At 42.4% G+C, this 25,234-nt stretch overlaps 5 protein-coding genes across 6 annotated transcripts in view; 3 read left to right on the top strand and 2 right to left on the bottom strand.

Moving 5' to 3' along the window:
- The window catches only part of prdm1c (PR domain containing 1c, with ZNF domain), a 134,237-nt gene that overhangs the window by 8,729 nt on the left and 100,274 nt on the right, over positions 1 to 25,234 (top strand). The gene's annotated exons all lie outside the window — the stretch shown is intronic.
- Positions 1,976 to 6,295, top strand: xkr5a (XK related 5a). Its single transcript, XM_076165289.1, has 6 exons — positions 1,976 to 2,208; positions 2,367 to 2,551; positions 2,662 to 2,874; positions 3,449 to 3,618; positions 3,830 to 3,941; positions 4,088 to 6,295. The coding sequence occupies exons 1-6, from the start codon at positions 1,976 to 1,978 to the stop codon at positions 5,032 to 5,034; spliced, it is 1,860 nt and encodes a 619-aa protein (XP_076021404.1). The 3' UTR covers positions 5,035 to 6,295.
- Positions 8,260 to 17,706, top strand: tram2 (translocation associated membrane protein 2). The gene is made up of 11 exons (XM_076165330.1): positions 8,260 to 8,476; positions 10,010 to 10,073; positions 10,383 to 10,492; positions 11,969 to 12,085; positions 12,253 to 12,311; positions 13,199 to 13,283; positions 13,416 to 13,486; positions 13,922 to 14,026; positions 14,699 to 14,842; positions 16,202 to 16,359; positions 16,864 to 17,706. Exons 1-11 carry the CDS (start codon positions 8,357 to 8,359, stop codon positions 16,938 to 16,940), a joined length of 1,110 nt encoding a protein of 369 aa, XP_076021445.1. The 5' UTR covers positions 8,260 to 8,356; the 3' UTR covers positions 16,941 to 17,706.
- efhc1 (EF-hand domain (C-terminal) containing 1) lies at positions 18,450 to 22,068 on the bottom strand. Its single transcript, XM_076165250.1, has 10 exons — positions 21,897 to 22,068; positions 20,927 to 21,151; positions 20,552 to 20,839; positions 20,329 to 20,478; positions 20,019 to 20,214; positions 19,690 to 19,916; positions 19,415 to 19,555; positions 18,936 to 19,143; positions 18,660 to 18,812; positions 18,450 to 18,523 (listed from the first exon to the last, which is right to left on the bottom strand). Exons 1-10 carry the CDS (start codon positions 21,957 to 21,959, stop codon positions 18,450 to 18,452), a joined length of 1,725 nt encoding a protein of 574 aa, XP_076021365.1. The 5' UTR covers positions 21,960 to 22,068.
- Positions 22,982 to 25,234, bottom strand: part of eva1aa (eva-1 homolog A, regulator of programmed cell death a) — a 61,014-nt gene continuing 58,761 nt past the window's right edge. For both annotated transcript variants that reach the window (XM_076165433.1, XM_076165434.1), the window contains one exon: positions 22,982 to 24,579. In XM_076165433.1, the coding sequence (XP_076021548.1) occupies positions 24,200 to 24,579 (380 nt within the window). In that variant the 3' untranslated portion in view covers positions 22,982 to 24,199. The remainder of the gene's footprint in view (positions 24,580 to 25,234) is intronic.

Genomic DNA, 25,234 nt, shown 5'->3' with positions numbered 1-25,234 from the left:
CATTCTGCCCATATTGCAGACAAACACTTGGGGAAACTGAGTGTGTGCAACAACAGATGGCACGGCGGCTGACATGTCAGTAGAATTGGACACCCTTCTCAAAACCTGTGGGTGCTGTGCTGCCCTGGTGGATCAGTGGTCTATGGTGCCTATCATGCTCAGAAACTGTGATGTGTTTCTTTTTTTTCATGTTTTATATCACTTTATTCTTCAAAACTAGTAACAACTAACCAATAAAGACAGAAAGCAATATATCAGGGGCCAGGGCAGACAAGACAGACTGATGACACAGAGTGAAATACGTGGCAGCTACGGCCCCGGGTGTAACAGTAACAGTATCTGCAGAAATATTGTCCAAATAATTCACTTCGTTGTCTCTATGCACTTCTACCCTATCATCTTCAATTTTGTAGAAGAAACATTTGTGTGTCCTTCATAACATCTGTACATCTGCTTATGCTTATAACAGTCATTATTACTGAATTTATGTTAATTACCAAACCACTGGGACTGTTAAATGAGGACAAGAAAGAAGGAAGGAAGTGGTTAAATTCAAATAACACAATAGTTTGATATTGTTATGGATGGATGGATAATATAGAGTTCTGGGTGTAAAGTGGAAGAGGAGGTGAAGTTCTCAAGGTGGATCTTTAGGACAGTAACAGTTGGACGGTCAGTCAGGAATGGATGCCCCTTTAATACCAAGCCGTGACGTCACATATTTTTTGACAAGGGGGGGTGCAGGCAGGCAGACAGGCAGCCAGGCAGGCAGGCAAGCGGGAGAAGAAGGGATCGATCAGATGCATCCAGGTGAGGGATGCGGGGAGGACGCAGGGGATAATGTGCCTCCTTTGCCCGCGGTCATGATGAACGCTGCGGTGGCGCTCGCCGGTAGGATGCCGTCGGCGGTGCGGCGGCAGAGTGGATGCTGGGTCGCGGTGTGCCAGGCGCTCCTGTTCGGCGTGTCGGCGCTGGTTATCGTGGCCGAACGGAGCTCTCGTAAGTTTGACCGTGGAATGCCCGGAATCTCATCTCTCACACGGACGCGTTGACTTTAAAAAGCAAAAATCGGGAGTAAATGGATGCAAAATGAATGCAAAATGATGTTGCATGCCAGCCGTGATGCTTCTTGGGACTCCTTTGTAATTTCGACATGGCTAACCTATGTGGTTACTATGGTGAGGGTTAGTGATCGCCAAACTGGGGTCCGTGGACCTCTAGGTGACCCTCAGGGCTCAAACGGAACTGAACAAATTTGATATTTTGATACATTTTATAATTTTAATTTAATCTGATAACGATCACAAGTAGTTTGATCATTACATATAATACGTTGAAGTAAATAGTTTGAGTTTAGAAAGTGATATGGTCGATTGATTCTGATAAATATAGTGTTGTTAGTGTCAATGTCAAGTTGTATTTTACGTTTCTGCTAAGCAAATTAAAATGTAAAAAAAAAAAAAAAAAAAAAAAGGGGGGGGGGGGGGGGGGGGGGGGGGGCTGCAAATGGCCTGATTTAGATTTATAAATATAGTGTCACTCCAATTTCCATATTCCAATCCTGTCCCAGCTGATGTGTGTATTGGGACAACAGTGTGCCAGCGCACTCAGGTGTGAAAGATTCCCTGACTAAGCAGATCAATGCCAAGGACAGAACACACGAAAGAGAGAGAGATGAGGTGACTGGGTGTGCACGAAATGTCACTTTGCTATCAGCGCATCACGTATAATGTTCCCTGCAGATAAAAATACCGTGCAGCTTGGGCTCACTTGAGTCTGGCCGAAAGATGAGGAGTCAAAGTAAACTGATCGATACAGTAAGAAGCAGCAGAAGAGTTGGTCCTTGTCACGTTAGTAAGCTATGCAAAAGGTCAAATGAACTGTTCTGGATCAATAACTGTTGGTTGTATGTAGATATTGCAGTAAATTCAAGTGTTATCAAGTCAAATGTTGCATCAATCAATCATCATCTTAAATGAACTTGTTTATTTCATTTTCTCTGTGTGTGTTTGTGTATGTGTTAGTGATCTATTGTGTAGGGTTTTACCTTTGGAATGAGGATACGCAGTGGGCCGGCCTCACTCTGGGCCTTTTCCTACCAGGGACATTGGTTCAGCTTTTGAGTATGAAATGGTATTATGACGACGGTGATGACAGGCGATGCTACCTCTCTGTCGTACACATATTGCAGCTGGGCATCTTCAGAAGGTGAGAGCTGTCCCTGTGATAGTAGATCTAAAACATACACGCACACTGGGTGATCTTCTTCATGTTTACCTTAAAAAAGTACAGTTCATCTTCATCGGGGGTTTACTGTACTGTGTATGTCTCCTCTTCTGCTTGTCTCCGTCTCCCTCCTCTGGCAGGTTATGGGACTGCATGAGGTCTGTCGTGCACATGCAAGGCTCTGTGGCTGAGCTCGGCGTGGCTGTCATGCAGCAGGCCGACGCTGCTGCCCTTTGGCTGCTGGAAGCCCTCGTCCTCGCCCTGCCTCAGAGCCTGCTGCAGGCCTATTATGTGGTGTCCACTGATGTGGGCATCATGTCCCCAGGTCAATAGCCATGATCATTATTTTACCAGCCTTTCATGACATTGTGTATTTTGTTGACATGTCAGTGGTTCTACATCATGTCTTTTTGTTGCTCCCTATTTCACCTGCAGTCGCCTATTGCTGTGGTCTGTGCCTGCTGTCGGTGTCCTGGTCCCTGGTACTGTACAGCAGAGCCTGCTGCCTCATTCGACCAGGCCACTTGGCCATGCCCCCGGCAGCTATGCTGTGTCAGCTGGTGTGGAGGGTGGGCATGCTGGGAGCCAGGGTGACCTGCCTTATGGTCTTTGCCAGGGTCTTTAACTGGTGGGTCTGTGGAGTGGCAGGTGAGCAGTGTTACTTTAGCCACTATGAATCGTAAATGGATTAGAATTGTGCAAAATGGTTACAATATGGTGACCGACTATATAATCAACAAACACATATACACATATACAAACACATAAACATGTTTTAAAAGAGAGCACATTTTGTCTATTTTCCTTTTTCTACACAAATGGTCTAATTTAAATGACCTTTGCAGTACAGTGTTGGTTGTGTTGAGCCTTTTAGGTAAAGATGTAGTACAATACCCTTTTCTGCACATTTGTATCTTCAAAAGTACAATTTGTTTCCATAGATACCCATCTTTTTTTTGTTGCAGAAGCTGTAAATGTACCTGTAAAAATGCATCTCATATGAGCAAAGTTCTGTGACACTCTGATCTAGGAAACAGTCTGAGTCTGAATTGATAAAAATAAATAAATATATATATCTTCATTTAAATTCAAGTGAATGAGTGATGTAACCACCTTCAGTCACGGAGTGATGCAGCATGTCCTTGTGAGCCAGGTCGTCTTGGTACATATGGATCCTGTATTGTTCTTGTTCCTTGTAGTCTATTTTTACTTTGACCTCCAGGTTTCCACTGGCTCACCGCCTCCTTCTGGCTGGTAGCACAGCAACCAGACATCTGCACCGGCCCCTGGTGTTGGCGTGCCTTCAATGGCATCATGGGCTTGGTCCACATCTTCCTTTTCTTTAACGTCAAAGATGGACCCTCGCGCATTCGAATGGCCAGTTTTTATATAGTAAGACTGGGTGAAACTGTAGGTGTAGTGTGTTTTGTGGAGTCTGTTTGAATAATCTACACACAGCGCAGATGCACACACACACACACACACACACAAATCTCCGCACAGGCAGATAGTTTGCAGCATCATCCTCATCCTCTGTGTCCTTAGCTTACAGTGACGTAATACTGTCTGCAGATGACTGATGATGTGACCTCTCCTCCTTCAGTTCATGCTAATAGAGAATGCAACTCTGCTGCTGGCTGCCTCTGACTTCCTTAGCGAAGCATCATGGGAGAGCTTGACCCTCCCCACCACTGTGTTGTGTAGCTTTCTCTTCGGTGAGTCATTTCCTATTTTTGTAGTCCACAGCTCACCTCTGCAGATTTAGCATGAATGTAAAGCTTAGTCTCTGTTGTACTAGTTCAAATGTGTTATGTGTGTTGAATTGGGGGGACGATATAATAATCTTCTTTTAATTCTTCAGGCGCTACCTCTCTGGTGGTTTACTACCGTTTCCTCCATCCAAAGTCAACCGAGATTGCGCAGGGCATGAACCACAACAACATGGGGAGCACCTGCTTGGAGCGTGGAGAGTCCTTCTTCTCTCTTGGTGACAAAAGCCTGCCGGTTCCTTCCGCACAAAACCACGGCAGTTTCTCTCTCTCAGGTGTGGCCGGCTCCCTGGTGGAGCACCCTGGAACCTGCGGGGGCAAGCCCAACAGCTCCTGCCCTTGCTACCACCACCACTGGTTCCTGATTCGCCTGGCCCTCAAAACAGGAGACCTCGGAAAGATCAACAGGGCGTACGGAGCCGGAGGGGCTGCAGCCGTACTGGACATGGAAGAGTACAACCAAGAGTTGAAGAGTAACGGTGGCATCACCATCACAGCCGCGGACAGCTGTGAGGCCGTATCTAAATCCGAATCACACACGAAAGGCCTGGCACCCCTTTCAGACTGCAAGGATGAGTTCCAGAGTGTGAGCGAAGCCACGTCTTCCGAACAACCTGATGAAGAGGATGAAAGTTTGGAAATGGAGAGCCCGTTCGAATCGCCCGCTTCAGATTTCAAACGGAGTTCGCCGGAGGGAAAATCTGTATTTGGAGACAGCCCAGAGCCGTGCTTTTGCCCCACAGAGTCAAGTTCAACCCTGTATTTCAGTGCTGACCCACAGTCTCCCAGTAGTGCCAGTAACCCCCGTTTGGACCGGGACACTGGGGGTCAGGAGCAAGATGTGCACCTCAACTCCATCCCTAGCGATCCAGCTCTCCACAGAGATGTCCGTGGGCTCATGGGCCGAGTGGGGCCACGCTGCACATCCACCCCTAAATTGGACTCTGGAGCGCAGGACTCCCCAACCAATGTCCCTCACCTCACAGGTCCAAGGAGGCAGCTCATAATGTCCCGAAGAGATGAAGACGAACACTTCTAGCATTCACACAAACGAATCAGGGAAACGAGTGACAGCAAATTCTCCAACATTAAAGGAGTACACCAGCTTTTTTTATCTGCGTAGTGTTGTAGACTGAAAAGACCAGCTGAGTTTCATCTCTTTGGGGTTACTACATAAAATACAGCCTATAACCTGTATCACGCAATACAAATTCCTCCTGGCAACCCTTATCATTTGCGTCTGAGAGTAGATTTCATCTCTATGAAATCTGGGTGCTGTTTTAAACTGCATTTGCCTCATTTGTGAGTGAATAATATATATATACATATAAGTTTCAAGCTGATCTCACACATTCTAGTGGCACTGAACCTTTTCCTCAAGCATTATCCTCTGTGCTCTGTCTCTCTCTCTCTCTCTGTCTCTCTCTCTCTCTCTCTCTCTCTCTCTCTCTCGTTGTAGCATTCAATACCTCCCTTCCTCTTAAGCAGAAAATGTAGGTGTCCCTTGCCAAATGTCCATTTTTGCGTAGTGGTATGGGACACTTGTGTGCTAATTAATGCATTGGAAGCTTTTGAGAGCGAGCCTCAATAATCATGGTGCTTATTTAGGGTGACGCCGTTGCGCAGTTGTTTTATGAATTTACCCCCCAATGTTCCAAACCATAAGCTAGTCCTGAAATAAACTGAACCAATGGACACAAGGAGGTGAACACTTGTGCACAGTGTTTTCGTCAAACAACAGGAAGATAGTTAAAGAGCTAATTGCCCACAGGAAACGCCTTTTTTTACGCTTCTAGCCTTTGGTGATACTTAGCTTCACCAACAAACATTTTACTGTGCAAAAGTGACAACTGGGTCTGCCAGACAGCAATTACTTTAATTATATTAAGTACATTGCCATAGGTGATATCAAATAAACCTTATTAAATATATGCAGCTGTATGACACAGTCAATCTCCTATTAGTAGTGACTGCCAGCCATTAGGAGAATAAAGAAGCTATTACCAGGTCTCAAAGGGGCACGAGTGTCTGACCTCTGTTCCTTCACCATCTCATTGCAAGCCAGAGCTTTATTGGCTTCTGAAAAGCACATCTTTTTTACTGAATAACCCTCTTGCTCCTCCAAATAACTACCATCCTGTATTTTTGGTATAATCTTCTTGACTGGAATTCCTTGTGTGAACTTGGCAACACTGTGTTTGATGTTTTAACTTAATTTTTCTGTACATGTTGATCATGTAATTGCTGAAATGTTTTAAATCTGAATTATGTTTGGAAAAAAAAAATGTCTCAGGCACCTATTTGACTTTAATATGCTTTATTCTGTTTATTGTGAAACAAAATAAAAACGTGTGTATTATGTACTAAACATAATTATGTTTTTTTGATGTGCTTTTTGAGTGTGTTATGACTTGAGTGAATTTCATAAACAGTACATACAATATGAAAAAGAGTTTGGAATCACTTCATGAAAGTTCTTACCTTTATTAATCAAATAAGTTGAATGAATAGTTGAATCAAGAAATTTACATGCATAATTTGGAGCTGTGCTTTGAGTCATTATCCACAGGTTCCAACTTCCTTCTTTAAGATTCCTACTTTATCAGCACCAAAGCATCCCCAGACCATCACATTTCCTCTGTCATGCTTTAGAGATGGCATCACTCCTCCAGCATCTATTCATTTGTTCTTCGCCTCACACGTTTAGATTTGTCTGTCTATAACACTTTTTTTCCCCCAGTCATCCGCAGTCCCGTCCAGTTTTTATCCCATTTTGATTTTTCTTTTATTGGCCGCTCTCAGTTATGGCTGTGGCTATTTGTTGGAAACTCTGACCGTGTGGCAGGCCAGCATCCTGGGGGTCGACTCTTCACTGTTGAAGATGAGACTAGCGTGTTATGGATACGTTTGAATAAAGCTGCCAGCTGATGACCTGTGACCAAACTAGAGACAACAGAAAGATATTTTTATACTCCTACTACTGCGGCCTCCCACTTATCTTTCCATCCTGGTTAGAACCAGTTTGTGCTGTTCTGTGAAAGGACTAGAGCATGCCTTTGTAAGATATCTTCCGTTTGCTGGCAATCTCTCGAATAGAACCGCCTTTACTTCTCAAAATGAGTCTTTCTGACCGTAATCGAACCCACAAATGCTGACGCTGCAGATACTGCAGAAGTAGCCCAAAGTTCTGCAAAGCACAATGGTTTCAGTGTGACTAATGTAATTGCACAAGGGTTCTCTAATGATGAATTAACCGTTTAACATAGTGAGTTAGTAAGTTAGTAGTCAGGAGTGATGGTTGCTGAAAAAGGGCTTTGTAGATATTCCATTAAAAATTACTTGACTAAATGCAGACTGTACTTCTGATCAATCCAATACAATGTTATCATAGAAAAGTGAATTTCAAAAAACAAGGACATTTCTCAGTGATTCTAAACTTTTGAACAATAGTACAGTATACACTTGATGATTTGTAAGTACTGCAATGAAGCCAAAAATGTCATTAAGATGTGTTACGTAATCTGAATATAAAGGGTTAGATGAGGACATACATGTGGAAGTGGCTTACTCCAATTATGATGTTAACACCTCAGTAAATCAGTTTGATTCAAGGTCTGTTGATTCATGACACTGTCAAACTAATTGTGATGTTTAAATGACTTTGACAAAATGATTTATTACCGTAGTTGGAGTATAATCAATGTTTTAAGCTGCATATAAGTACACTGAGTGATGATGTCATATGGAAATGGAAATACTCATCATACATTCGTGCTGTACTCAGGGTCAACAGATGTATTTGTTTGGAACTGTTGGCATCTATTGACAATATATGACAATGACAAGTTAGTGATGACAACATAAGATGGCTGATTTGGGGCTAATTTCAACAAAATTTAATTTGCTGCAATAGCAATTTCCATAGATGTTGTATTGTATTGGTGTTTTTGCAGAAATGTTCAGTCATTTGGTTTTGTGCCAGATGGTAGCTACCTCAGGTATCGGCAGTGGTGCTCGAACCAAAGTTTGAGAACCACTGGACATAAACTAGGATACTAAACTGATTAATCTGGCTTCTGTTTTTGGTATAGAGAATAAATCAAAGTGCAGGACTCGTGATTCACCCTGGACATTGGACACACGCACACACACACACACACACACACACACACACACACAGACACACACACACCTCTCAACATTTTTTACATCTCAGACAAACAGCCTGAAAGAAGGTATTTATGGCACTTGCCCTTTAAGGCGGTGCGCATGCGCATAGCAGTGAGAAAGTTAACTCCTGAACTTCGTAGTCAGAAAAATTCTGATTTATAAAATAGTAGGAAAACCTCCATTGTGCTGAGATGGCATTTCGCCGGAGGAATAAGAGTTATCCTTTCTTCAGCCAGGAATTCTTAATTCAAAACCACGCTGACATCGTTTTTAGTTTGGTGATTTTCATTCTGATCGGATTGATGTTTGAGGTGAGATAAATTCACATTCTTTCTCTCTCGTCCTGCTCTCCCCGCTGTTTGGAGCCCTAAACCCCGGTGCCAGCTTCTCAGATGGACTTATTCATAAAACATAACTCGATGAAAAGAAATGTATTTCACTTGGTTTTGCTTGAATCCCAGTCAAAGCAGCGTTCGAGCAGTTTCGCGAGTGGTTCCTTGACTCAGTTTCACTTGAAAGGTTTTGTGAACAATGAATGCTGATGTTCGCAGCCCAAAAGTACACATTTATGTTTCAAACCGAGTCCCTAATGTGTAGCTGTTAATATCGGGATAACAATTGGAACTTGAAATAGTTTAGTTTAAGGTTTGCATATTTTAATTGAACTCCAAAAGGGGATTCCACTTTTTAACATGAATTTCCACGATCAGCTGTTGTAACGGGACCCTGTAAATTTGAGCCCAATTTGTTTGATCGGACAACAAATCAAAACTAGTGTTGGTACTTTTTTTAATGTGTCCACTTCGATGTGATACTTGTTACTTATTCCTCCTCCTGAACTGCTTAAACTCGTGTTTTAAACTGTGGAAATGTCTTGTTTGTAGTCGCCAACAGACACATCCCGCTGCAACTATTTGATCCTGTTAATAAAGATTACAACATTAATCACGTTTACGAAAATCAACGCGGAAAGTCAGTCAGTTTTTGTGCGTTCAAATTAAAAGAGTCACAGCGCGTTACAGTTCGTTTGACTTGTATTTTGAAAGGTGTAACAGGAAGTGACTAGTTTTTGGCACGTGTCTTGACACTTGTAGTTAACTGCCACGTCTCAATCTCTGAGCCGCGGCTGCTGTGGGGTTTTAGCAGCTGTAAGACTCCCTCATCTGAAACTATTTCCTCTCCAAAACACCGTGACTGCCTCTTTTTTTAACTTCTGATACTCTCTAACAGCTATTCAAATGTGTTTAAAAGCGCGTTTCCTCAAAGTTGAAATCCGGAACTTCGGTTGCCGAGCTGAAAAGCTGGCTAATAAATTCTGTAGGGGATTTCCTCCAGTGTTCTCATTTTGGAAACAGAGAACAGCAGTATACTGATCTCGTCCACAGCACCTGCGTGTGTGAACTGTACACACAGAATGCTGGCGACTTGTTGCACAAGTGTAGTGTCTCCCAAACTGAAATGGGGGGGAACCATCAAGGGGGTCCATAAGACACCAGTATGGGGTCCTCAAAATGGGACCCTCTCCTAACTTTGACTCAGGCTGAACCACAATGACATCAATACTAATACACAAACAATACAGGATGTTGTTTTCACCCTCACTTGCATTCCAACCAGAAGGTCAATCAATGTATTATGTGACAAATCCTCAGTGTTTTATACACACACACACACACACACACACACACACACACACACACACACACACACACACACACACACACACACACACACACACACACACTGTACATACTTTCATGAACAACAATCCTGTGACAGTGACACTCCCAACAGATTCACTGCTAAAAAAAGAGAGTCTAATAATGATTTCATCTATTTTCCAGGCAACAGCTAAGACGGCCATACTGTTTATTCAGCCTCAGTACAACGTCAGCGCGCTTTCCCCAGGTATGCAGTGCATCTGTGGAATTACTCGAGGCCTGTCGAATGAACTCTAACCTGACTCTTTCAGCATTTGTTCAAAGTGAAATGCTGCACCACACTTGTAAAAATGTTTGATCTAGATTCTAGAAGCACGTCACTGATTTCACGACGCAGCAACTCCTGACATTTCTTGGAACGCTGCTTCGTTTTTACACCAGTTCTGATTCGGAAAAAGCCTATTTTGCTTTGCTACTGGACTTTTTCACCACACCTCCCAGTGCAAACATGCTTTATGTGCTTTTCCCCTCTGCTCTGCTCTGTGTGTGTGTTTAGAGGGAGAGGTGACATTGTACCAGTATGGATGTAAGGATTGCGCTACCATCCTCTTTTATTTCTTCATCTCCATCATCCTCCACGCAGTAGTCCAGGAGTATCTTTTGGATGTAAGTATTCAGTTGGGACTTTCATGTGGTTAACTATAAATCACTGATGTCATGTCACCTTGTTGGCAACATGAAGTGTTTCTGCACTCATGAAAATCCTGGAAAAGCCATTTAAAGTTTTGCAAAATGATGAAATATCCCAACAATTTCAGAAAAGTCCTAATTCAAAATGGATTGGTTGCTATGAGATGCTGTCTTATTATTACCCAGTGGCATGAAATTACATTTGCTACCCTTGAGCGCAACAAAGTCACAATGCTAGAGAAATGTCTGCTGATGAGCATAAATTGTAGCAGAGAAAGTGCAAAGATACAGGATGTACTGAGTGTGTGTGTGTGTTGATCTCAGAAGTTCCTCCAAAGAGGGATTCAGATGATGTCACATGATCTGACAGGCGCATAGTTGTCTCTACTGGACTATAGTTGGGGCCCCTCAAGTTTTGCAACAATGTTCAACACATACTCCTTCTATATGTTAAAGTAGAATTGAAAGGGAGAACAATAAGAAAAAGCTTACTATAACCCTTAGATACAAGCAGGGTTATGAAGAGCCGTACCTATCTGTACCTTTAAAGATTTTTGTGCTAGTCTGTGGACCTTTTCATCTCTAGGTCAGTTTCAAAACTGCAGGCACATTAAGTTTTATGCCGCTGCAATTTCACAGACTGTTTTGTAACACGGGCAGGTCATCGGTGTCTCTTCACAGGTCGTTGGCTTGACAGAGAAAATATTTGTTAAATATCTCACAATAGGTTTATTGCGCAGTGGTGAAAGAGCAATCTATTAGATTTTAGGGTCAGGGCTTCAATAAAAACAAATAGTAAAAAGATTTTAGGGTCACTCTGGCTGTGTTACAAAAAAAAACTCAAGCACTGAAAAATATACATCAAATAAAGAATAAATAGATGATCAGCAGCTTCTATGTAACTAACTTAATGAGAAGAATAAGCAGTAAAATATCTTTCTTAATGTAACTGCTGTTTTTTTCCCTCTCCTGCAGCAATGATACATCAGTTTTACAGTGTGTTTGAATTAAGAATCTCTATTCCCAGGAACTGCCAACATACATCATGCATTAACACAAACATCAATTCATCTCTGAGCTCAAAAAACAACTGCCCGGGAAGTCAGATGACAACATAGCAGTCGCACAACTGTACGCTACAGAGTACAGTTGTCCAAAAAGGAGAAGCCTTGGATCCTTTTTTTGAAAATCTGAGGCCCTGAGTCATTCTTTAGAAATAGGACACAGAGTGGAGGAACAAGGTCTTATTTTAGTGTCATCATTCTCATCTTGAAAGGAAAGGCGTGTTTTCAGTCAGCGTCTATAAATAGCGTCGACCGTCTTTTGTTATGCGAGGTATTTATGTTACTAGGCCGCTTCCTTGTGCGTGATAATGACAGGATCAACATGCACATCCACTCTGACTGGGTCCAGCTGCTGACGCTCTGTGTTGTGTTCTGTTTACATTTCCAGAAAGTCAACCGGCGCCTCCATCTCTCTAAGAGCAAGAATACCAAGTTTAATGAGTCCGGCCAGCTGTGTGTGTTTCATTTGGTGTCCAGTGTTTGGAGCCTCTACGTCCTCATATCAGTGAGCTTTGAAAACATAAATTGGATTCTTTTTATTACAACAATCTCTCCTTTGCTCTCTCTCTCTTTCTCACTCTCACTCTCACTCTCACTCTCACACTCTCACACACACACACACACACACACACACATATCTTATGAAGGATTGTTTCTCTTGCTTCTACACAGGAAGGATATCTTCTGCATCCCAGCAGCCTTTGGGAGAATTATCCTCATGTACACCTCAGGTATGACTGCCGATACAGAAATGACAACACTGCTAAGGGGTGTCAATAATATTGTCCGGGTGTCATCATTCATTCTCTCGCTCTAGCTCTCGCTGTCTCTATCATTTGCAATTCCATGTCATTCATGTCTCCCCCTTCCTGTCCTCCTCTCCTCCGTCATATTCACAACTGCTAAATGAATGATGATGTCATAGCTTTAACTCTTACTGCAGCACTGTCAGCCTTCTGTGTCTCCCACACATGACCAGCTGGCTCAAACTGCAAACTGTGGATTTAAAATTCACCCTCGCCATCTGGATATTAGATTTACATCCGGTGTCATCTGGTATCATTGTTGTTTCCATAAAATGACATGAACACAAGCAAAATGTGAGCGAAATAAAGTGTTAAGTTGTTTAAGAATGTTTAGAGTTGACATTTTAAATATCAAATTTCTTTATTTGGTTTCGGTAACATGGAGGATGAAGATGGGAGGTGGTGTTTCCTTTTTGGCGGTGCAGTGATAAAAAAATAAGAGTGTGTGTGTGTGAGAAAGTTCCTCAAGGCCACTGCCATTCCCACCACACCGTACAAACGTTTAATTTCAGAAGTTTTTTCAGGGTATTTATACATAGCTACCATGGAAACTGCTAGGTCATATCGAGCACATAACAGCAGAACTAATATAAGTTCTGTCTAGACTGTTTTTATTGACAGACACACATACTGTATATGTGTTGAAACATTTGTCTCAGTTGAAGAATAAGCTTTCTCTAATGTATCTACCTCAGATTAACCTCAGACTCTTCCACCATGAGTGTGTCTGCAGCGACTATCACAGACTGTCTCATTGTCTCCCCTGCTCTTCCCTCTCTTTCTCTTCTCTCACCCGCCCGTCTGTGGTTCAGGTTTCAGGTGAAGTTTTTCTACCTCACTCAGATGGCTTACTGGCTCCATGCCCTGCCGGAGCTCTACTTCCAAAAAGTACGCAAGGTCAGTAGGGAGGCCCTGGGAAGGGAGTTTCTTGGAGTTGACTAGATCAACTGTGTGTGTGTGTGACAGAAATAGGTTTCCACTATTTCGATGGAGAATAACCATTACAAACAAATGCTGTTTGTCTTTCAGGAGGAGATTCCTCGTCAGCTGCAGTACATCTGCTTATACCTGCTTCACATCGCCGCGGCCTATTTGTTAAAGTAAGTATGGCAGACTGATGCTCCAAGGAAACCAGATGCATACAAACAAATACATGGAAGATGAGAAACTCTTAACATAATGCTGTTTAAACATAGTCAAGCTGCTGTACTTGCTCTGCAAATTGAATGCTTAGATGTGGTTTAAATCAATATTGAAATGTATGGTTAGTGTAAGAGTCAATACTCTCTTAACCTTTGAAATTCTCAGCCAATTATCAAAAGCAACAGCAGTCTTTTAGACCCTTTTACAACGAGAAAAAAATGATTTGATTGCATTTTTTCATTTATTTCACACACTGTAAGATTCAGGTGGCAAATATAAGCCAGATTCACCGACAGATATGCGTTCAGATCCTGAAGGGCAAATGTGTGAGGTTGCTTTAACGCTGACCCTCTCCTCTCCTCTCCTCTCCTCTCCTCTTCTCCCTTGTCCAGTCTGACCCGTGTGGGTCTGGTTCTCCTCTTCCTCCAGTACGTGTCAGAGCTGGGCTTCCACATCGCCAGACTCTTCTATTTCACCGATGAGAACCACCAGAAAATGTTTGTATCGCACCAAGTTTTATGGATATTTCGAAATCCAGATCCCCACAGACTAAACAGTTACTTATAGTTTATATCCTTATCAAATCATTAACTTAGTAGTTTATCGTTTTGCATCCTTGTGGCTGCTGACAGTGGCTACATGATCATTGAGTTTATGTTTCCATTTAGTTTTTGCTTATTTATCAGGATTATCAGGGTGTTTATTCTCATGAGAATTCTAGCTTTGAGATTTCTAGCCCTGGAAATGTTTTAGAAAATTAGGAAATATCCCAAAAGTTTTGGATAAGTCATGGAAATAAGAATAACTCTGCAATGTGAGTGCAAATGTTGTTTTAGCACCTGGCTATCTGCTCAGGAATATAAAGCTGATTACAAAGGTCATTCTGGCTGGATGTTGATTGAGTTTGTGATTCTTTGAGTTGCAGTCCAAACTTTCACTTATGTAACAAGTTTAGATTACAATGCAATTGTGGTTGTAAAGGTTGGTCTACTTATTAAACCACAGGAACAATGTGTAGAGTTTAGGAAGTTGACAAACGAGCTTAGGAACCCTGAGTTAGTCAAAAGAAACAATGGAACTTTTGTCTTGCTTTGTTCAGCCTTGCAGGAGGTATGCACTCTAAAGAGCCCATACAGTAAATGTGTTCTTCACTGTGTGTCCCGCTTCAGGTTTGACCTGTGGGCGATCAGCTTTGTGTTTACACGGATGGTGACTCTGACCCTGATGTTCCTGGCTGTGGGATTTGGTTTAGCTCGTGCTGAAAACCAGGGACTGGACTGGGAGATGGGCAACTTCAACACTGTGCTGATAAGGTATCAGAATACAGGGACGTTCACAAACCTCTTAAACGCTGGCAACAGTTCCAAAAGAAACCTTAACGAAATGGTTCATGGGCCAAGAAACATAGTGGTTGATTTTTAGGCAGATACTTCACAAGTATTTTTTAAACCAAAACACTCGACATCATTGGATCTGGACGGGATCAGACATTGCAGGCTGCCTAGTAGCGCTACAAATCTGCAACTACTGCCATCATCTTGTTACAATCAAGCTGATTTAGTTAAGTAAAACTGTTTTTAATGTCTACTATCATCACAGGCGACAGAGCTCCATCTAAAACACAATTTTTTTAATGATCATTATCTACTAATAACTCCTAAACTAATAAGGATCTCAAGTTTCTGCAGGGAGGTTTTCAAAGTCAAGGTGTCCTTTTTAAAGGGGACATATACAAGCGTGCTGTGTTCTGATTGGCCAGCTGCATCAGGCCTGATGCAGTAACATCCATGTACAGCAAATTATGGATTCTGGCTCACACTCGCTCAATAGCCTCGAACTTGGTTGGCCGGTCTTACTAGGTGCGTGGGCGGTATTTATGGTAAAATGTTCCGGAAGTAAAGGACCAATAAAAACAAAGCTTTGCACTCAGTTCAGGATGCATTTTATGTTTGACCTTTTGACAATGTTCAACACATATCGCCTGTGTCTACTAAGAAAATGAGGAAATTAACAGAAAAGCAGAATACGTGCACTTTAACTCTGGGTTCACTGGGACGTTGTCCTGTTTCTCTTTCCCTCCAAAGGACAAAAAATAACTTGCAACTATGTTCTCGTTTATTTCCGCTGATATTTCCTCCAACACACGATATCTGCGGTTCAACTGCTACTAATTATATATGTGGACACAGGAGCAGGGCCTCACAGTTGAGATGAAATTTTCAGATGTGGCTGCAGGCTGGCAACCGGCCATGAGTTTTTGGTCGCTAAAGTTGACAAACTGGTTGACATTTGGAATAATTATAACTTAACCGGTCATGGTCTTTATGAGTAATACAGCAGGGAGTTCCTCATATTTTCAATGCAATTTCAATTAAACATATCTAATATTTTTCATATCCGAAAATTATTACTATTCAAAATGTAATTGAAATGTCTTCAACTAGTGTGTGTGAATGACTGATCAAAATGCTTCTAAGATGTCCTCTCAGACATATATTAATACCTTGTATGTCTTATTAGGAAGCCATTGTAGTCAGGAGTACCAGTGAGAAAGACAAAAATCTATGAAAATGTATCAAAAATAAATGTTCAACTTTAGCTTCACTTTGACTTAATTATTCAAAGTGTGACCCAGACTGATCTAAACTCCTTCTCGCCACGTGTTCCCTCAGGATGATTGTTCTCCTGCTGGTATGTCTGACTCAGTCTTGGCTTCTCTGGAAGTTTATCCGCTTCCAGCTGAGGCGCTGGAGGGAATTCAGGCATGAGCAAGCTGCACGGAAAAAGGCAGTCACAAAGCAACCCCTACGGCCGCTGAAACGAGACTCACGTGAGTACAAAAACATACTCATTTGCATTACATAATTAGCCGATTTTTTTTTTAGCTCGTTTTTATTAGGTACTGAAAGGCAGTCAACTCATTTTCAAGATGTTTCTCTTCGGCGCTGTTGTTTTCTTTTACCCTGACCACACTGAGGCTCAATCCTCTGCTTCCTTCTTTGCCCAGACAAAATCACAAACAAAATCAAAAATGGATAATCAGGGGCATATGTGGACCATTGCTTTGCTTGCTATTGTCTTGTTGATTTACCAATAGTTGGTATATGAACAATACCCTAATACTGAGCCAGCATCAAGGCTACATCTTGCAGTGTTGACAGACGATGCACACGCTTACTAGTTAGAAAGGAGTATAAAGGGAAGTTGAGAAGTGTCGGTCTAAACCTAAAGTGATATGTGGCTGGTTTGGATCAGTTTGGGAATGGGCCAGATTGTCTAACATGTCCCGCTTTTCTAGAGTTCCTTACCTCTTGCTTTTGTCTTTCTCTCACAGTTGGCCACCATGAAAACGGAGTTCTTAAAGCCGAAAACGGAACTTCTCCTCGGACCAAAAAACTCAAAGCCCCTTAAACGAACACATTGACTGGCCTGAATTGTGGTCTTAGCCCAAGCTAAGGTTTCTCATCAGCACCACAGGTATAACTGGTGGCTACTGGCCATCAAGCCTCTGGTGAAGCACATCCTGAGATGTTACTGGGACTCTGTCGCAACAGACATCGGCTTGAATGCTGGAAAATGAAACCTAAGGAAACTCCCCTCAAACCTAACAGACATTTATTCTTCTCATCATATCAGTGTTTTTCTACATCAGCACAGCCTACTATCCCAACCTAAGGAGCACCATTGTACGCAGAATGATCCAGTGTAACTTGACACGGTATGCAGCACACACTTTGTATACTGTGTGTATCGATTTTTGAATGTGTCAATACCTTTTCTCTTAAATAAGTACTGTATTGGTTGTAGTGTTTGTCTGATGACGCTGTTTTAGGCTCTTGCCATTGAACCGGCTTCGCTTTTTTTCTAGTTCGGTCCATTGGGGCAGAATAATGTTACTGACGCTATGGTAGCCAGGGGCTTACTGTATACTGGGCTTAACATTATCCATTACTGTGTCAGGGAAGGGTTGTGTGCTCAGTGGCTGCATTGTTGGCCAACCACAGGAGCTCCTCCCAGTACTTCATGCCAGTCTAAACTTCTGTATTTCCCCACTGGTCACTTCCAGATAGGCATCCATTATGTATGTTGAATATTATCGCATGTCATTCCATGTCTTCCCCCCCTCCCTGTTTGTTTTGTTGATTACTTAATTAAAATGATGCATTTTCTCAGAAAAGGTGTGAAGTCGTTTATTGCTTGTATGTCTGTGTGTGTGACTCATTGTAGGATATCTCTATTTGTATTAATATCGTCGTCATATTTACACTGGTGCAACCAGTTCTTTCTTTCTTTCTTTCTTTCTTTCTTTCTTTCTTTCTTTCTTTCTTTCTTTCTTTCTTTCTTTCTTTCTTTCTTTCTTTCTTTCTTTCTTTCTTTCTTTCTTTCTTTCTTTCTTTCTTTCTTTCTTTCTTTCTTTCTTTCTTTCTTTCCGCTCACCAAGAGCCTGGTTCTGCCTGAGGTTTCTTCTTGTTAAAGGTGAGTTTTTCCTTGACACTGTTGCCAAGTGCAACAAGGGGGAATGTTGGGTTTCTTTCTATCCTCCGTATGTAAGGGGCCTTGAAATACAGTTTGTTGTAATTTGGTGCCATATAAATAAAGATGAATTGAATTGAATCCCAAAAACGAACGAGGTGTATTTCAGTGAAACTTAGATTAGGTGGGAGTGCAAAAGGTCTCAACTAACACCTAACAATTGTAGGCAGGTGTAGAAACATGTAACTACCCCCACATTGTAGCTGACACATGTTTGACTTGGGCTGCCCACTAGTGTTCATGTCTGATAAATGACTTTACCCATGGTATGAGTTGTGTTAGACATTTGTGTATTCTTAGTGGCATTTATTAAATGAGTATATAGGTGATAATAGGTGAAATTACCAGACACAACATCTTCTCTTTATCATTCATGACAGAAATGGATCACTGGATTAAGTCAGTAGGTGTTATATTTCTTCCTGTGCAATCCAAAGATGGCTCCCCTACTTCATTGTGACCTGATGAAGAAAACAGAGGAAGAGTACATGGTAGAATTATGTACATCACCCATCAAAGGTATTCAATCACGAAATCATAGCTGCTTTTGAGTGAACTGACACCAAAGACTGAATTCTAAAGAAAATAATCTTTTACCATTTTGTTCTGCTTGCTGGCTAGTTGTTGTCCCTACACCAAGCCGCTGACGCACAGAGTCCAGCGTCTCAGTCGGGATCTGGTCTGAGATGGACTCCAGGTACTTCAGCACATAGTGGTCAGCATCAGTCAACACAAAGCGGTAGCTGAAAACTACAGCAGAAGAGACGACAGGGCAGGCAGGGGAGGAAAATGAGGTATGATTAGCTTCTTTGTGGTGCAGCCAAGATTATGAAGCACTCAAACATCAGTTATTGAGTTAGCTCTGAATCTTACTGCTCAGAGTGGCTCCGATGGCAAAGTCAGCTGGTGAGTAGAATTCAGGATTTTCCACAGTAGAACCTGGCTTGGGAATACGTGTCTTTTTCAGGAACTTGCCACCGATCATCCCAGAATTAGCGGTTTGCCTTTCAAAAATGCTGATCATGTCGTCAGACAAGTAGTAGGAGATTATAAAGTGGCGTTCTTTGGGATCCTGGGATTCCTGGGATGTGGATGAGATAGAGAGACAGGTCAACCAAGGTGAAGATTTATCAGAGGCCATGAGACTTGTTCAGAGGTTAAAAACTGTAAGATTGGGAAGTCTTTCAGCCTTCGTCGACAGTAACTTGACATGTTAAGTTTCCTGATTTGTGTTACAGTGCTTGGACTGTGGTAAAAATAAGTGACTTGTAACTACGCACAACCAACAAAGGACCTGACAAAACAGTGTCAGAACCTTCAAACACAGTGACACAGCTGCACTGGCGTCTCACCATTATGGCGCTGTAGCGCAGCACTTTGTGGTCGTTCTCCAGCAGCTTAATCATGTCCTTTTTAGCAGGCCTAGGGATCAGATACAAACAGTTCTGCTGGGAGTCTTCCAGCGACCCGAAACCATTATAGGGAGGAATCTCCTGTAACGATGATTCACATGGAGAAGAGAGGATCATGAAGATAAGAGGACATGATTGTTTGCAACACTTATTCAATATAATTAGGTATCTTTGGCCCATTTCATGAACTGTAGTACAACATATGTATACATTACCCTCTTCCTGTCCTGAATGTTGTCCTCCTCCTTTGGTAACTCCATAGGCTTCATGTCCATGTCGGGATGATTTGTTAGGTAATAGTTTTTGGTGAAGACGTCGCAGTCATAAAGCAGGAAGCGCCGGTCCAACAGCTTCACTGTTTTCCCCACCTGGAAGTCTTTGGGGGAATAATATTGATCCACTTCCTTAGATGAGACCTCTAGCACACAGCTAGGGAAGCATTCTGGAGACAGATGAGAAGGTACAGTAAGGTATCACATGCCTAATAATACTAATATATAGTCATTGCATATATTACTTGAAGTAACACAGCGTTTCATCTCACCATAGTCTTCTTTGAATTGCTTGGGCAGCCTCCGTCTGCGCATCAGGATGGGGAAGGGGTCTCGGCCGCTATTTGCTTCATGGATCTCTCTGATCTCCACTGTGTCGTCCACCAGGTAGTACATGATGCTTACATGTATGGTCTTTCTCTTGTCCGGAGTGTCAGGATCGTCCCACATGGCAAAGAAACGCAGCACCTGAGGGAGACCAGAGTGAATACAGTCAGAACTGAGACACATATCAACATTGACAATGACTTCATAGGGATGAAAGCAGCCCAGTGTGTTTGGAAGGGAGCAAACTAGTTTCACCTGGCGGTCCATGGTGAGGAACTGGTGCAGGCTGTCAAAGTCTGAGGGCGATTGGTGGGTAGACGGAGGGGCCTGGCGACGTGTGATGTAAGGATCCGTCGGCAGTGGCTCAGGCTCACTCAAAATAATACCCTGACTTTCCATAAATTCCTGTGAAAGAGACACGGAAGCATCAATAAAGAGGTTCTAATGCTGAGAGAAGGTTCATAGGTGAGCACTGTACCTTTGTGAAAGCATCACACTGTATGACGCGATACTTGACGCTGTACACCTCCAGGTCGGTGGCCAGGTTCAGGTCTTTCCAGTTGTAGTTCTCTCCCAGGGCATTTTTGAGCACACGGTGGCGTTTGATTCGTTTGCCCTGGAGAAGCCCGGAATTCTCCACCTCAGGCTCAAACAGCTCCATGCTGTCATCCTCAAGATAGTAGTAAATGTTGACAGGACGCACACGGTACTCCTCATTAGGGGAATACAGCACATCTTCTGTGAAATAAGCAAAGAACCGCAACACCTAGACAAGACAAGGGAGAAGCGCGAAATGAGTTAGTTGGACATTTTTGCTGAGTAATGATTTATTATTGTTTTCCGTGACTAGTACCTTTTTGTCAAAGGCCACATAAGATGGTGCGAAGTCTGGCAATTTGCTACTGCGCCTGGAGGACTCATACATCAGCTCTGCCGCATCAAAGGACAGCTCGGTGTTCTGCTGATGGCTCAGCTGCTGCGATTCCAGAGGAGCCTGTCCGATGCCGACAGTGGGGGGGCGAGCCACAGGACTACCGGCCTTATAGCCCAGAGTCTGGGACCGATGGAATGCTGACCTCTGTGTTGAATGATCAGTGAAGAGGCAATGTTACTACACTTTATCGGAGCACAAACGTCTTTGCAACATCTGGACAAGGAAAAACAAATTCAACAATCACTCAGATTATGCTTTTTTCTTCTTCTTAACTCTGAGTTGAAGTTGAATTTTTGCAGGTATTAAATGTTGCAAACATTTGCTGCTGCTGCTGAAGTGAACACACCTTTCTGCATTCATCTGAATACTTCTGAAAACCTGCATTCACTCTGCATTTGTCTCCAACCATCCCACCTAACCCAAACTAAAGACGTAGTATTGCCTCCCCTGGCGGCTAAAGGCGGAACTTTCCCAAAACAAAACAATAAACTACTGGTTTCAACTGTACTAAATTCAAAATACAACTTCCACAAAATACATAAATATCCCCTAAATGACGCTGACATCATTATATTATTATTAGATACTTAGGTTTGACGTTTGGGAGAATTAAAGCACAGCTGATAAACAGGAAACGGATTTGAATTCAACGATTAGTTCCAACAATCATAAACGATTCTTGTTTAACCAACGTAATGTGAACTATTAATTTATTAACATCACACAGCAAAGTGTGTGCCGATGTCTCACACGGTAACTAAAGGAATGCAGAAATGGCGACTGACATTAATATCACAAAAGCAAATAAACCTTAAATCAGACTGTTAGGTTCATGTTTTAGTCCTCACGAAATTAAGATGACTTTTGCTAACTTTATCTCCATTCTTACCATTGGATCCCGAAAGCTGTAACCCGGCAGAAGCGGTAACTTGAAGCCCAAATGTGAAGACATGTTTCTTGAAGTATTATTGAAGATGTCACCGTTCAAAAGACGATAAAATTGAGAAAATGTAGCGCTTTAAATTGAAGTTTTGCTACCGTAACGCAACACCACAGTCACCGCAGGGGAAGTTTATGTGTATCCATAGTAACAAATTCCCTGTCCCCTTTAAATCTGACCTGGGGCTGGCGCTGTTAAGTCATTTTTAAACCGGAGAGAAAGAAAACTAATAGTAGTAAGTAAAATAATAAACCGTTAATAGGTTTTATTACAGTAATTTTTGTTTTAATATTGTTATATAATACAATTTAAGTTAAGTTTTTAAGAGATTTGTTAAATAGAACAATCCGTTTTAAATGGACTTCAAACAAACAGTGATTTATCATTCTTTCCATTTCAGAAAAAAGCGCAAAAGTTGATGTATGTATGATAGTTACACATATTAAATAATTTCTTATTTTATATTCTTATCGTGGCTTTGACTTACCCTATTAAATAAGGTATGATAGATAAGATCCACTCACTGAATGACAACACCTTCACCGCCAGAGGGCGCAGAGGCATAGACTAAAGAAAATTATAGGAGAGATGGAAAGAATGACAGAAAGCCGATTAGATAGATAGATAGATAGATAATCAATATTATTATGAAGAATATGCCAGGCATTTTTCTTTTGAGCATAGTTTATTCCAAGCACAAGTCATATTTTGGTCTCACCTTACCAGCTATGAGCACATTTGAATCCCACTGAAACAAATCTATATGTGTAGCAGTCTTCATGTGGACGACCATAATATGTCCTGTGTCAATAAAACTCTCAGTCAGGAAAATAAGCTCTTATGAAAACTATATATTTTTTTGTTGTTGAATCCAGTGCGCTGCAAAACAGAACTGGATAGACAATAGCTTATATTATGAAACTGGCAACATGACTTAGACGTGTGTGTGCACTGTGATGCTGGTGAATCCTCCTTTAGACGGTCATGACCAGTGATAACCACAAAACATCTTTTTTTAGGACTTTTTAGGAAAAAAACACTGTTTTCTATGAAGGAAGCTTAGTCGGTACTGGAACGCCACAGAAATCCTTTTGCAGCCGACCTAGAAGTGTGTGTGAGAGACAGCAAGTGCAATGTTTGACAAAGAAATTCAGCATTTCATTTCAAATTTTTTCAGCATTCTCCACTTGGCAAAGCAACAATAATGTAAAAAAGGGAATACGCACATGATCAGATCAGTCTTCAATGCGCTTCTAACGGATGATTGAACCGATTATTGAGTGATACACTGACTGCATTCTGGTGAACAGTTACTTATTAGCTAGGCAAGGCACTGCAGTATGAATAAACAAGGTTAAATCCCCGAAACCTCTTTGAGGCTCTTATTTTGATATTTCTAGTTATTCTTTAGAAATGTTGACATGGGTGTCTAATCGGGCTGATCCCCCCCCCCTCTTAGGAAGCAAATACATCAACCAAACACAGAAACACGAGGATTGCATCCCTGAGGTGCCAGACAACCGTCGCTAAGTATAAAAATATCTTATAATTAACCATACTTGAGAACAAAAAAAAATACACAACATCAATAAACTATTAAATATTATAAAATAGATTTCATAAGGGTTGAGATGAATTCCCCAAAACATCTTTTGGTTTGATAAAGTTCCAAAGGCAGCACGGTTATTCACCTTGGAAAGATTGTCTAAAACTGTCCCACTGTTCGACACAACAGACGCTGCCTCTCTTTACGTCCCCACTTGAATACTGCAGGGTACTGAGCATGAAGGCTCCAAGTGTCACAGTCACAGTGTGTGGATGCCCCCACAGACCTACATGAGCCATCGGTCCTTCAGTCACAGACATCATGCAGTCTCTTAAAAGGCATGTGTGAGGGCAGCTATCCCATAAATCCACACTTCAAAAAAGGCCCTTTAAGGTCACGGGTGAGGCAGTGCAGCGGCTGACCTTTCACCTCTCGTTTCCGCCAGAAAGAGGCGTGCTTTCCATGCAAAGTGGGAGCTTATTCTATTGCTGAATGGGTTATAGCTTATAATACCCATAGGAGTATTCAAACCAGCAGAGAGCGAGGGCTTTCTTCACAGGTCTGTCATAGCTTCCACTGTGCTCAAAAGTGTCCACATCACAGCTGTCCACAGTCGTCCTATTGCATTTCCATGCTTGCTTATAAGGCTCCAAGTGCGTCCTTTTCAGTTTGCTTAAGTCCATCAAAAGCTGATCCTTAGGGTCCCTCAGTAATATCGATTGAGGCTGCGTGTCCCTGGGATGTCCGGCTGCCCGTTCATCCAGATCTCTCGGATGATTCGCTCCCTCTCCTCTAGCCTCTGCGCTCTCTCCAGCTCTTCGGCCGACGTGAACACGTTCATGTTGAGCGTGCGTTCAAAACGCCGGTGCCGCCGCGCGGACAGGTCCGACGTGGTGTCCCAGTCCGAGTCCGAATCGCTGGAATCGGAGGACGAGTCGGCGGGGCGGGCTCGCTTCTTCACCGCCGGGCGTTGGCGAGGCTGGCAGTCTGTCCGACAGGAGATCTGAACCACCAGGGCGAAGAGTGTGAGAAAGAGGCCCAAACACACACCGCACACGAAGAAGAGAGCTGCCCTCTCAGGGTGATCTGGTGTAACGAGAGAGAGAGAGAGAGAGAGAGAGAGAGAGAACATTATACAGGACGCACAAACCTTTATTTCAATGATTTTGGGGGTCCATACAAAGATCCTCTAACCTTTTCTATCTGCTATGTGGAGAGCTCATCCACTGTATTGATCGCTGTTAGCAGAGTTAGAGCTCAAACAGCTCATAACAAAAGGTTACTGCCACATATAATGTACACAGTGTGCATTTGATGGGTTGGGCCATTTTATTTCTGAATAATCTTGATCAATACCAGAGTTTCCACACATTTCTAGAGTCATCTGCATACATTTTAATCAATATCACAGTTTGGCTGAAGCAGGTGAATGGCTTTGTGTGTAGTCTTGAGTGTGTGTGTGTGTGTGTGTGTGTGTGTGTGTGTGTGTGTGTGTGTGTGTGTGTGTGTGTGTGTGTGTGTGTTATCACTGCTTAACATCTGCATTCCTCTGCACCTCCCACCTCTCAGCTCCAGGGAAACCAGAGGGTCTTACCCACAGGACAGTTTACCACACACATACTATACAAGAAACCATACACAACCATTCACACAAACCCCACTGTCACACACACTTGCCTACAAATCATCACAAGCGATTATGCTTTGACTTCAGTAGTCATACGTGTGTCTCTAAAGCTTG

Source organism: Genypterus blacodes, unplaced genomic scaffold, assembly GCF_046128005.1.
Source record: "Genypterus blacodes isolate CSIRO-AG114 ecotype Tasmania unplaced genomic scaffold, CSIRO-AGI_Gbla_v1 ptg000143l_1, whole genome shotgun sequence".
NCBI classification, from domain to species: domain Eukaryota; kingdom Metazoa; phylum Chordata; class Actinopteri; order Ophidiiformes; family Ophidiidae; genus Genypterus; species Genypterus blacodes.
Note: the sequence above shows the minus strand (reverse complement) of the source record. Positions and strands in the feature narration are given on the sequence as shown.